Source organism: Coregonus lavaretus, assembly GCF_964263955.1.
Source record: "Coregonus lavaretus genome assembly, chromosome: 20".
Lineage (NCBI taxonomy): Eukaryota > Metazoa > Chordata > Actinopteri > Salmoniformes > Salmonidae > Coregonus > Coregonus lavaretus.
In genome coordinates this window covers 35,872,773-35,886,035 of record NC_140007.1, presented here as the reverse complement: position 1 = coordinate 35,886,035, position 13,263 = coordinate 35,872,773, and the positions used below count along the sequence as shown (strand labels likewise).

Below are 13,263 nucleotides of genomic sequence, written 5' to 3'. Positions count from 1 at the left end.
CTGGCGTTTTCTCTGGCTCCTGTCCCTTTAATAAGTTATTGAGTGTAACAAATGTCTGGTTTCCACTAGCTTACATAGCCACGAAGTGAAAATTGCCAATAAAATACAATAGCTTTTTGGTCTTACTTTAAGGTTAGGGTTAGGCATAAGCAGTGTGTTTAGAAAGGGGCGGGGTATAGACATAATTATGACTGTGTGGCTAGTGACGACCAAATGTCTCACTGCTATCATGAAGTCCAGGCGAAGAGGGAGGAGATTTTAATGTTCCGTTTGTTCTATGGATCGATGTTTGCTGGCATCGCCTCACCCTGCCTGCTCCGTGCGTGATATATAAGCCTACCATTACCCAAACGTTTTACCTATCGATCTGACGGACGTCGTCCTATGGCTTTGGTGGACCGAAACGGAAAGAAAAGGAGAAGACAGTCCGCCCTAGATGATCTAGGAACGGTGAAAGAAGAATAACAGCTTTGACATCTGCATTGCACAGGCAACGTTTTCTGACTCTGGATTTTAGAGTAAGAGGAGAGAAGTAGGCTACTCTAAATAAAGAGTCGCTCGCGCTGCATGGACTATCTTACTAGACCGCATACTGATTTCACCTGAGCAGAGTGAGCTACGTGAACTACGAGTTCAAAAATGCCAAGGAGGAAACAGCAGGCGCCGAAAAGGGCTGCGGGTAAGAGGACATTCACACCTATATTGGTCTTGAACAATATTATATGTTATTCTTATCAAATTGATATCGTATCAGTAGCCTCTTTACTGGCTCAAAGCGAATATCAAAGTGACAGTAATACCAGATGACAAAGGTGCAACTTATTCAAATATGATACTCGAGTCTTTTTGTAATAATAAGTTAAAGTTTTCCGTTTTTGAACGAGAGAGAGATATATATAGGCTATTATGCGCACATATGTGTTGGTCATTTCATTGAATTAGTCTACTTTAGGGTTTGTAATTTAGTCCAAGTTATTAAAAAATAGTTTTACTAGAAAGCAAAAGTGACGTGTATTGCCATAAACAATTAAGACGTGCTTAAAATGATATTTCAGATGTGTGCTTCTGGTAGGCTGTCTGAAACAGTTGAACTTGAGAGAGAGGGGAAATATTTTAATGTTCTCAACGACAACACTTTTTGGTGTGTGTACAGTGTTTATAATGTTCATATACACGTTTTTTCACCTAGATGGAGAACACCTGAGACAATCACTGTAACAGTGTAATGCAAATGAAATGTAAATAGTTATACCTGGCTGTCACTCATGTGGATTCAGTAAACTGAATACATACAGTAGGCCTACATCATCTACAGTGGAAGGTGCAAAATATAAACACAAGCGTAGACCAAACTCTGTTGCCTACTGTAGGTGTTAGGGGTCATCAGGAAAAATACATGCACATCTTTCAAATAAGGTTAGAGTTTGTGTTGCCCGTAGTTTTTGGTGTGTGTGTACTTAAGCATATGTTCTCAGTGTGGCCTTTCTTCATGTCATGACCAATAGTGGTATAGTACTGTAGTGTTAGGGGTCATCAGTGTGCCAATACTGTGTTTGTTATGGTGACCAACTCATTTTAGTGTTAACAAATCGGGTTACTTAAGCCAGATAGATCAAAACCAACTAAGTCAAAAGCATCAGGCTGTCCTACTCCTTCTTTCATCCTTTGTTACCTCACTCTGCTAAATAATTGGTGTTAATTCTCAGTAATTCAGGCCATATAAGTCACCTGTATGATTAACCTTGACCTTGTTCTTGATAGTGTTTCCACCATTGTAATAGACCAGTGGCGTTATTAAAATAGGGACTCAAAATAATTGAGATGATGGATATGAATGAGTTGATAAAGTGTATTGTCAGTGGGGGTAGCTGCATGCTGTTCAGTGGGTTTAGAAGTTATCACTGCTTATTATGGTTGCGGATTTAGGCACCAGATGGTGATTGTTCTCTGCCAATAATGGCAGATCTTTATAGCCGCTTAAGATAATGAAACCCTTATCTAATAGACACACAGTCAAGTGTATGGACACACACACACAAACACCCCCAAACACACACACTCATCCTTATACAGCACAAGTCAAAAGTTTGGACACACCTACTCATTCAAGGGTTTTTCTTTATTTTTACTATTTTCTACATTGTAGAATAATAGTGCAGATATCAAAACTATGAAATAACACATATGGAATCATGTAGTAACCAAAAAAGTGTTAAATCAACATATATTTTATATTTGAGATTCTTCAAATTGCCACCCTTTGTCTTGATGAAAGCTTTGCACACTCTTGGCATTTTCTCAACCAGCTTCATAGGGTAGTCACCTGGATTACATTTCAATTAACAGGTGTGCCTTGTTAAAAGTTAATTTGTGGAATTTCTTTCCTTCTTAATATGTTTGAGCTTATCAGTTGTGTTGTGACAAGGTAGGGGGGGTATACAGAAGATAGCCCTATTTAGTAAAAGACCAAGTCCATATTATGGCAAGAACAGCTCAAATAAGCAAAGAGAAATTACAGTCCATCATTACTTTAAGACATAAAGGTCAGTCAATCCAGAAAATGTCAAGAACTTTGAAAGTTTCTTCAAATGCAGTCACAAAAACCATCATGCACTATGATGAAACTGGCTCTCATGAGGACCACCACAGGAAAGGAAGACCCAGAGTTACCTCTGCTGCAGAGGATAAGTTCATTAGAGTTAACTGCACCTCAGAAATTTCAGCCCAAATAAATGCTTCACAGATTTCAAGTAACCGACACATCTGAACATCAACTGTTCAGAGGAGACTGCGTGAATCAGGCCTTCATGGTCGAATTGCTGCAAAGAAACCACTACTAAAGGACACCAATTAGAAGAAGAGACTTGCTTGGGCCAAGAAACACAAGCAATGGACATTAGACCGGTGGAAATCTGTCCTTTCCTCAAAAGTTGAGATTTTTGGTTCCAACCGCCGTGTCTTTGTGAGACGCAGAGTAGGTGAACGTATGATCTCCGCATGTGTGGTTCCCACTGTGAAGCATGGAGGAGGAGTGTGATGGTGTTGATTTATTTTAATTTACTGTCTGTGATTTATTTAGAATTCAAGTCACACTTAACCAGCATGGCTACCACTGCATTCTGCAGCAATACGCCATCCCATCTGGTTTGCACTTAGTGGGACTTTTTTTCAACAGGACAATGACCCAACACACCTCCAGGCTGTGTAAGGGCTATTTGACCAAGAAGGATAGTGATGGTGTGCTACATCAGATATCCTGGCCTTCCAAATCACCTGACCTCAAACCAATTGAGATGGTTTGGGATGTGTTGGACCGCAGAGTGAAGGATAAGCAGCCAACAAGTGCTCAGCATATGTGGGAACTCCTTCAAGACTGTTGGAAAAGCATTCCAGGTGAAGCTGGTTGAGAGAATGCCAAGAGTGTGCAAAGCTTTCATCAAGGCAAAGGGTGGCTATTTGAAGAATCTCAAATATAAAATATATTTTGATTTAACACTTTTTTGGTTACTACATGATTCCATATGTATTATTTCATAGTTTTGATGTCTTCACTATTATTCTACATTGTAGAAAATAGTAAAAAGAAAGGAAAAACCCTTGAATGAGTAGTTGTGTCCAAACTTTTGACTGGTACTGTATGTATTATTATTATTCACACACGAAATATTTTTGTACCACATTCCACTCAGAAAAAGCCATTTTCTTTCTCCCCAACCCACTATTATCCTGGGAACTTTTGAGAAGATGCCTAAAATCTCTTTAAACGCTCTCAGCTGCCTCGCCTGTAATCTGGTAAATGTGCCAGCCCTATAGAGAAATAAGCCTTCCTGAAGAGTTTCTTCATTGTTGAGGTAATTGTCTCCTCTTTGACAGGCTCATTCATCAGTGGCTTAATGGTCAATCAGAAGTTGGCAGGCAGAGTGTTTCCATTCTTTCCTATCCACTACATTAGGAATACTTAATCAAAATGTCTACCTGTAATGGTTGTGAAGAGTTCATGACTGACTGATCCGTTGTCTGTGCCGATAGAAAATTAACAGCTCGGCACCAGAGAGATGTTGGCCTGCAGATAAACAAATTGTGCATTAATATTTCATCTTCAAGACCTGGGATGTGCTACCAGGCGGCTGAATATTCCTGGGCTGTGTTGTCATTTCTCTCACTCGCTTGTTTCCCTCTGTATTCTCGAAGGCTCTTTGCAGCTGTAACTCATTTCGCTTGATGATTTTACTGGGGTTACAGAGAGTGACGACAAATTGATTACCTGGCAGAGCAAGAATGGAGCGAAGAGAGACACGGGCTGACAGTCATGTTATAATAATATGTTTAATGATGTGTGGAAGGGAACAAGGAGAGAGGGCTATTGAAATAAGAGATGCAAGGATTCTTTTTTTCATAAAAAAAAAAAAAAAGATGTAGTAGGCCTATCCCTCAGTGAAAATGTGATTTTGAAGGTGTAATAAAGAGAATATCCTCAGCTACAGCCCATTCATTTATGGGACATTTGGTTTGAGGCTACAGACATTCAAGTAAAGGCCAGTTACAGTATTACATTTGCTCATCATTCATTGAACGTAAGGGTAACGTAAAGTGACAATTCCTTCCTGGCACACTGCAGAACACACTAAACCTTTAGATTTAAGTCACATTATGCAATTGTGAAAATATTAGAAAACGTTAAGGAATATGGGATGGAATATCGCAAAGCATTTATGAAATGTGTGTTTTGGTTTCATATGTTGCAGACACATGCAACCCTATGAGTGGTTTGTATTTATAAATTGACTAAATAGCTCTAGCTGTGCCTCAAACCGTTAGCCCAATTTGCTTTTAACAAGAAACATTGGACAACAGACAAAGGCTTTAAGTGTTGCAGTGCCAATAAGTGAGAGACAGTAGCTTGTGGGGATTGGCTAGCTGAAAGTTTTTTTTTTTTTCTGGAAACATCTTATCATCAAGGCAGATGTTGTTTTTCATAGTTTAGGTAAAAAGAAAAGGAAGTCCAATTCAGCAGTTTGATTTGAGTGACATAAGATGAAAGGAAAGGGCACATCCAAATAAAGAAGTGTTAAATTATCTGGCCTATTTTTCTGTAGAAGATTACAACCTTTGCTAATTATTGTGTTTTGTACCAAAAAGTGACTTTGTCGAAGGTCTTGATGGCTTAGTTTTGCTCTCCTATTGGGTTGTCCTCATATTTGGTGTAAGAGTAATATGGGGTGTGTTGTGTGATCTAATAATAAGAAATGACATTTAGCAAATGTTTTTATCCAAAGCGACTTACAGTCATGTGTGCATACATTTTTCGTATGGGTGGACCCAGCGGGAATCGAACCCACAATCTTGGCATTGCAAGCACCATGCTCTACCAGCTGAGCTATAGAGATCTCATTGCAGTGAGGTGAGGTGACGGCAGGTGTGGATAGGTAATAGTCTGAGAGGGAGTCAGCAGGGGGGCGCACTGTCTAGGTGATAAGAACAGAGACTCCTGTGCCCTCCAGCGTAGTGATCTCTCCTCCCTCCAGCTCCTGTCCTGTGTGGAAAACAGACTGTTATGATTGGTCTCAAGGTGAGTGCCTGACTGCCTGTGCAGTGTTGCACCGTACCTCCTCAGTCACAACACAACTGCAGCCTGCAACTGCTCATTCACCTTGCATTCCCTCTGAGACCTGCGCTAGTTTCCAGGCAAATTACACAATTTGATATGCCGTTGGGCTGGGTGATTCATGTGGATCATGTGTCCATGTGATCATCGCAGCAGAAAAAGTATTTATTGTTATATTATTTCCTCATTAAGGCAGACAATAACTAGAATATTGAGAGTTTATTGTAAGCAGGCTAAATCTCAAGTATAAAGGAAATTATGCCACAGCACGGTGCTTTGTCCAGGTACCAGATACAATGGTTTAAACACCGAAATGGGGAAAAGACTGAAGAGTAAGGGCAGTTCATCTAAATGTACTTTGAGGATGAAAATGGGAAAGGGCTAGTAGAGATAATGTAATAACACTCTGGTCCTGCTGTATGAAGGACGTTTGTATATTTACATTTTACATTTGAGTCATTTAGCAGACGCTCTTATCCAGAGCGACTTACAGTTAGTGAGTGCATACATTTTTCATACTGGCCCCCCGTGGGAATCGAACCCACAACCCTGGCGTTGCAAACGCCATGCTCTACCAACTGAGCTACACGGACAGTGGAGGTTGTCCACTTGCCAAGCACACTGCATTCTTATAAGTAAGCATTAAGCACGTTTACGCTGTACATCACCTTATCAAACACAGTTTACTCCAACACATGAATGAATAGGACTACCTGAGAATTGTTGACTGAAATGTATAGTTGTAGACCTACGTTTTGGACATATGTGACCGACCGGCTCGATTCGGTCTTATGTAGCAAAATTTGAAATTGTGTTTTTTACATTGGATAAAAGTAGAGACTCAGAGCTAGAAAATGGTATATTGTAGACTACAGTTGAGGAACAATGGGAAAGTAATTATGCTTTGAAAGTTGTTAAACATGTAACCTCACTTTTGACAAAATGGCCCTTGAATGTTTTGGTACCTACTGGAGAGCTCTTCTTTGTCTACACCCATTCAGCATCGTTCACACCCTTTTAAGCTTTAGCCCCACCCAGCTCTTTAAGGATTCACATGTGAGACTATGTACTAAACAACCAAAGATTTCAAGACTAAAGGCTGGTTTATACTACGGGTGTGTTCGTAAATTTTATCTGGAGTGCCAGAGTGTGCTCTGGGCGTTGATAAACTCAGAGCGTTGTCAGAATGGCCGTTCGTAAAATTCAGAGCGCTTCGCTCTCAGAGCGCACACTGGACGCTCTGGCCGAAAAGTAGGGTTGATCCGAGTGTTCTGACCTAACAACAGCAGTCAAGCACCCAAGCTAACAGGCTAACATTGGCAAGCTTACTAGCTACTTCCAGACACAAATGAGAGAACAGCTCACTCTGACCATTTTACTCGCCCTAGCAGAGCTGGTTAGGCTGTTTTTATGTTATCCAGAGCGTTGGTGACTGCAACTGTGCTGCTGGCAACAATTTAATTACGCTTTTTTTGCCAACGTTTACTGACACCGGCCACATTCAACGGGTGTTGAGCGTTCGTAAATTCGTCAGTTATTCTGCGCTCTGGCACACTCAGACGAGAGTGCTCTGAAATCGGAGTAAATAGCCAGAGCGAATTTACCAGCTACGTCTATCGACAGTTGTCGCAGTGACATCATAAATATTCTATTGAAATAGTTACTTGCATAGTGGAGTCTTTTGTTTAGACATATACAGTGAGGGAAAAAAGTATTTGATCCCCTGCTGATTTTGTACGTTTGCCCACTGACAAAGAAATGATCAGTCTATCATTTTAATGGTAGGTTTATTTGAACAGTGAGAGACAGAATAACAAAACAAAAATCCAGAAAAACGCATGTCAAAAATGTTATAAATTGATTTGCATTTTAATGAGGGAAATAAGTATTTGACCCCTCTGCAAAACATTACTTAGTACTTGGAGGCAAAACCCTTGTTGGCAATCACAGAGATCAGACGTTTTTTGTGGATGGCCACCAGGTTTGCACACATCTCAGGAGGGATTTTGTCCCACTCCTCTTTGCAGATCTTCTCCAAGTCATTAAGGTTTCGAGGCTGATGTTTGGCAACTCGAACCTTCAGCTCCCTCCACAGATTTTCTATGGGATTAAGGTCTGGAGACTGGCTAGGCCACTCCAGGACCTTAATGTGCTTCTTCTTGAGCCACTCCTTTGTTGCCTTGGCCGTGTGTTTTGGGTCATTGTCATGCTGGAATACCCATCCACGACCCATTTTCAATGCCCTGGCTGAGGGAAGGAGGTTCTCACCCAAGATTTGACGGTACATGGCCCCGTCCATCGTCCCTTTGATGCAGTGAAGTTGTCCTGTCCCCTTAGCAGAAAAACACCCCCAAAGCATAATGTTTCCACCTCCATGTTTGACGGTGGGGATGGTGTTCTTGGGGTCATAGGCAGCATTCCTCCTCCTCCAAACACGGCGAGTTGAGTTGATGCCAAAGAGTTCGATTTTGGTCTCATCTGACCACAACACTTTCACCCAGTTCTCCTCTGAATCATTCAGATGTTCATTGGCAAACTTCAGATGGCCATGTATATGTGCTTTCTTGAGCAGGGGGACCTTGCGGGCGCTGCAGGATTTCAGTCCTTCACGGCGTAGTGTGTTACCAATTGTTTTCTTGGTGCCTATGGTCCCAGCTGCCTTGAGATCATTGACAAGATCCTCCCATGTAGTTCTGGGCTGATTCCTCACCGATCTCATCTCGTTACCTGTATAAAAGACACCTGGGAGCCAGAAATCTTTCTGATTGAGAGGGGGTCAAATACTTATTTCCATCATTAAAATGCAGGGGATCAAATACTTTTTTCCCTCACTGTATATATATATATATATATGCGAGAGAAAAAAACATATGGGGGATTGGAAGTGATGCAGACAATTACATTGATGGAAGTTACAATCTATCTGCAATATTAAAGCTGATCTACACTCTAAAAAAAGAAAAAAGAAAAGAAAAATATAAAAGAAAAATAATTAGTTGTTTTAAAAACGAAAAATAACCGACATTTCGGTTAATTGCTCAGCACTACTGAATGCTAAACAAATCCAAAACACAGTGAAAACATTAATCTGATTTGCTTCTAATCAAATCCTTAATGGGCTTCAATTAAGATGTATTATGCAAATTAACTCTTAGCACTTACTGTCTACAGTAGCAGGAGCTAGGACAATATTGTGCTAATGGTGTGATCTGTAACAATTACAAAGGTAAACTGACTCTATACTGTGGCTCTCTGCTGTTCCTAGAGGTCAAAAGGCAGTTCAATTTGCATTTTAAATGTTGTTCACATTTAGCATACACTCTCTGAAGAACCCTTTTTGGTTCCAGGTAGAATCCTTTTTGGGTTCAGGTAGAACCTTTTTGGGTTCCATGTAGAACCCTCTGTGCAAAGGATTCTACAAGGAACTCAAAAGGGTTTTACCTGGAAGCAAAAGGGTTCTACCTGGAACCAAAAAGCTGATATCCCTGGCCTATGCTCTCCATTCTCTAGACTGGGGTCAAACGGAGGCTTTTACAATAGAACATTTTTCACCAATTCAATCACATTTGGTGTCTAGAAGAATGATGCTTGTACATGAACCTCTTAGTATACAACCAATCAGGAATATAAAGTGGGCAAAGAAAAATGTTATTTTCAATGTCATTACTGTATTTGACAATCAATCAATTCATTGATCAATCAATGGACTAAACAGAACCGTATATCGGTTTCTTCTGATTTTGGCCATTTCAAACCATTTTCCTATGGTAGCTTCAGTATATAATGTCAGTTGATGGGCCTCTAACATATTACAATAAACATTCATACTGTACAATATTCCTAAAATTCAATACAGTAAATGTAGTATGCTATTTTGCTCTTCACTTTCCATTGGTGTGCATTTCAAGCCTTGAGTTATTTGCCTGCATGTGCTGAGCCAGTCTTTTGAAACGAACATCTTAATTGAATCTCATTAAATAGCACTGACAGCTTAGGTGTCCGTGTTGAATATAGAATAATTCTGCTGTGCTTGCAACTTGATTAAGAGGATTCAAGAGAACATATTATTGTATGTCTTAGTTTACTCTGGTACGTAAAATTTATAAGTAAATCAGTGAACGGAATAACCTGTTTTAATGACTTTTTACCAGGTACTAGGTAACAAGTAACAGTTATATGTTAGTTAGAGTGCATTTGGAAATTATTTTGACCCCTTGCCTTTTTCCAAATTTTCCACAGTTACAGCCTTATTAAAAAATTTGATTAAATTAAATTTTTCCCTTATCAATCTACACACAATACCCTATAATGACAAAGTGAAAACAGGTTTTTAGAAATGTTTGCATATGTATTAAAAATAAAAAACAGAAATACCTTTATTTACATAAGTATTCAGACCTTTTGCTATGAGACTTGAAATTGAGCTCAGGTGCATCCTGTTTCCATTGATCATCCTTGAGATGTTTCTACAACTTGATTGGAGTCCACCTGTGGTAAATTCAATTGATTGGACATGATTTGGAAAGGCACACCCCTGTCTATATATGGTCCCACAGTTGACAGTGCATGTCAGAGCAAGCACAAAGCCATGAGGTCGAAGGAATTGTCTGTAGAGCTCCGAGACAGGATTGTGTCGAGGCACAGATCTGGGGAAGGGTACCACAAAATGTCTGCAGAATTGAAGGTTCCCAAGAACACAGTGGCCTCCATCATTCTTAAATGGGAGAAGTTTGGAACCACCAAGACTCTTCCTAGAGCTGGCCGCCCGGCCAAACTGAGCAATCGGGGGAGAAGGGCCTAGGTCAGGGAGGTGACCAAGAACCCGATGGTCACTCTGACAGTGCTCTAGAGTTCCTCTGTGGAGATGGGAGAACCTTCCAGAAGGACAACCATCTCTGCAGCACTCCACCAATCAGGCCTTTATGGTTGAGTGGCCAGACGGAAGCCACTCTTCAGTAAAAGGCACATGACAGCCTGCTTGGAGTTTGCCAAAAAACACCTAAAGGACTCCCAGACCATGAGAAACAAGATTCTCTGGTCTGATGAAACCAAGATTGAACTCTGGCCTGAATGCCAAGCGTCACGTCTGGAGGAAACCTGGCACCATCCCTACGGTGAAGCATGGTGCTGTGAGCATCATGCTGTGGGGATGTTTTTCAGCGGCAGGGACTGGGAGACTAGTTAGGATTGAGGGAAAGATGAACGGAGCAAAGTACAGAAAGATCCTTGATGAAAACCTGCTCAGGACCTCAGACTGGGGGCGAAGGTTCACCTTCCAACAGCACAACGACCCTAAGCACACAGCCAAGACAATGCAAGTCTCTGAATGTCCTTGATTGGCACAGCCAGAGCCCAGACTTGAACCCAATCGAACATCTCTGGAGAGACCTGAAAATGGCTGTGCAGCAACGCTCCCCATCCAACCTGACAGAGCTTGAGAGGATCTGCAGAGAAGAATGGGAGAAACTCCTGAAATACAGGTGTGTCAAGCTTGTAGCGTCATACCCAAGAAGACCCAAGGCTGTAATCGCTGCCAAAGGTGCTTCAACAAACTACTGAGTAAAGGGTCTGAATACTTATGCAAATGTGAATAAATAAATTTGCAAAAAATGGAAACAACTTTTTTTGCTTTGTCATTATGGGGTATTGTGTGTAGATTGATGAGGAAAACAACAATGTAATCAATTGTAGAATAAGGCTGTAATGTAACAAAGTGGAAAACGTCAAGGGGTCTGAATACTTTCCGAATGCGCTGTACGTGCCTATTAGTACTTACCGCTGTTATTTTCATTTTCCAAGAAAATACAGAACTATACAAATGATTGAGCATCTTAGACAATTATTGCATGAGTTCATAATATGTATTTAATATATTGTAGTATATAATGTTTTGTAATATGTCATGTTTTGTAGTATGTCATGTCTTGTAGTATGTCATGTCTTGTAGTATCTTGTATCTTGTAGTATGTCATGTCTTGTAGTATGTCATATCTTGTAGTATGTGATGTCTTGTTGTATGTCATGTCTTGTTGTATGTCATGTCTTGTAGTATGTCATGTCTTGTAGTATGTCATATCTTGTAGTATGCGATATCTTGTTGTATGTCATGTCTTGTTGTATGTCATGTCTTGTAGTATGTCATGTCTTGTAGTATGTCATGTCTTGTAGTATGTCATGTCTTGTAGTATGTGATGTCTTGTTGTATGTCATGTCTTGTTGTATGTCATGTCTTGTAGTATGTCATGTCTTGTAGTATGTCATGTCTTGTTGTATGTCATATCTTGTAGTATGCGATGTCTTGTTGTATGTCATATCTTGTAATAGCCTGTTACTTTGTTATTACATATAGGTTATTCCACTGGAACAGTGTTACCTTGGAAACTCAACATGCACAACAACTACGTACTGTATATACAGTAACAGGACAGTTTGCATGCAACCCAAAATGTGAATCATTTTCAATTATTGCATTTATTCATGCAGGGCACAATGTATCATCTTAGCTACAATAACAGAGTCAATAGTAGACAGAGTTATGAAAAATATGCATCCTGTATCATCTAAGCTAGCAATAAAAGGCAATTGAAATTGTTTCAAAATTGTCTGTCCTTGTAATGAGCGGATGACGAATGGTATAATTTAGGGAAAGAAAATGAATGCGGGCAAACCAAATAAATAATGATTCTGCTGCATTTTTTTAACACCATGAAGATTCACTAATTCCGCTAAATATACCAGGAAATGTATGATAGCCAGTTACTCATTAGATATTTTCTAACATTGTTATAGTCTGGTGGTAACACAAATAGATAGATCGATGAACAGGGCATAGATAGTCTGTGTATGAAGACCAGTAGGCTACACAAATATTTTCAAAATTGAATCCATTTCTTAGGCCACTTTTTTTTCTTCTTGACCATGAACTCGAATCATCCTGTACATAAGAACATTATTCATTGCAGATTCCAGTACTTGGCCCATGTAGGATCTCAAATTGCAGACATCTGATTAAACCACACAATTCAAATGGAGTCCTTTCACCATTTTTAAGATCATGAAAGGGGGGGATTTCCGAAAGAGATGGATTTAAAGCTCAATAATTTTGTCCTCACATGATTAATAGTAGACAGGGAGGGCTTTGTACAGGAAAGGGCTAAATCTAATTGTGGGCCAAGTGTATCCTAGTGAAAGAAAACATGATGCCAAAGGCTTCCTGTATGAAGTGACATGACTAATCATGAAAGGTTCACTTGGTTGTTGGATGCTGTGATGATGTCACAGACGAGATTTAGGAGACCGCATATGTTTCATGACGGATTGGACAAATGCGTTTCTGGCATTTCCATACAATTCTAAAGAACACCCAGGCAACTTTTTCCAAAGAAATGTTGTTGGTTAAAAAGGTAGGGATTTCTATTGAAAAGGGATGATCTGATGATGGCCAATTTTGTGTTTGTGTGTGTGTCAGGATTTTTTTTTTTTGGGCGATAAATACAATTGGTGCCAGCCAACTGTCTGGGAGAAGAAGAAAAACTCCTTTTGCGAAATAATGCTTTTTAGTCTATTCTTTGCAGGAAATACCAGTCGATGGAAATACATTTGACTGGTCATGCTTATCGGTCTATAGGTACATTTGCATAATTTAGTGGAATTAAAAT

At 40.0% G+C, this 13,263-nt stretch overlaps 1 protein-coding gene across 1 annotated transcript in view; it reads left to right on the top strand.

The window, feature by feature from the left end:
- The first annotated feature begins 394 nt into the window (after nt 1-394).
- LOC311148011 (teashirt homolog 2-like) overlaps nt 395-13,263 on the top strand; it is a 71,552-nt gene continuing 58,683 nt past the window's right edge. Inside the window, exon 1 of the mRNA XM_084184890.1 lies at nt 395-679. Coding sequence (XP_084041016.1) covers nt 640-679 — 40 coding nt within the window. The 5' untranslated portion in view covers nt 395-639. The remainder of the gene's footprint in view (nt 680-13,263) is intronic.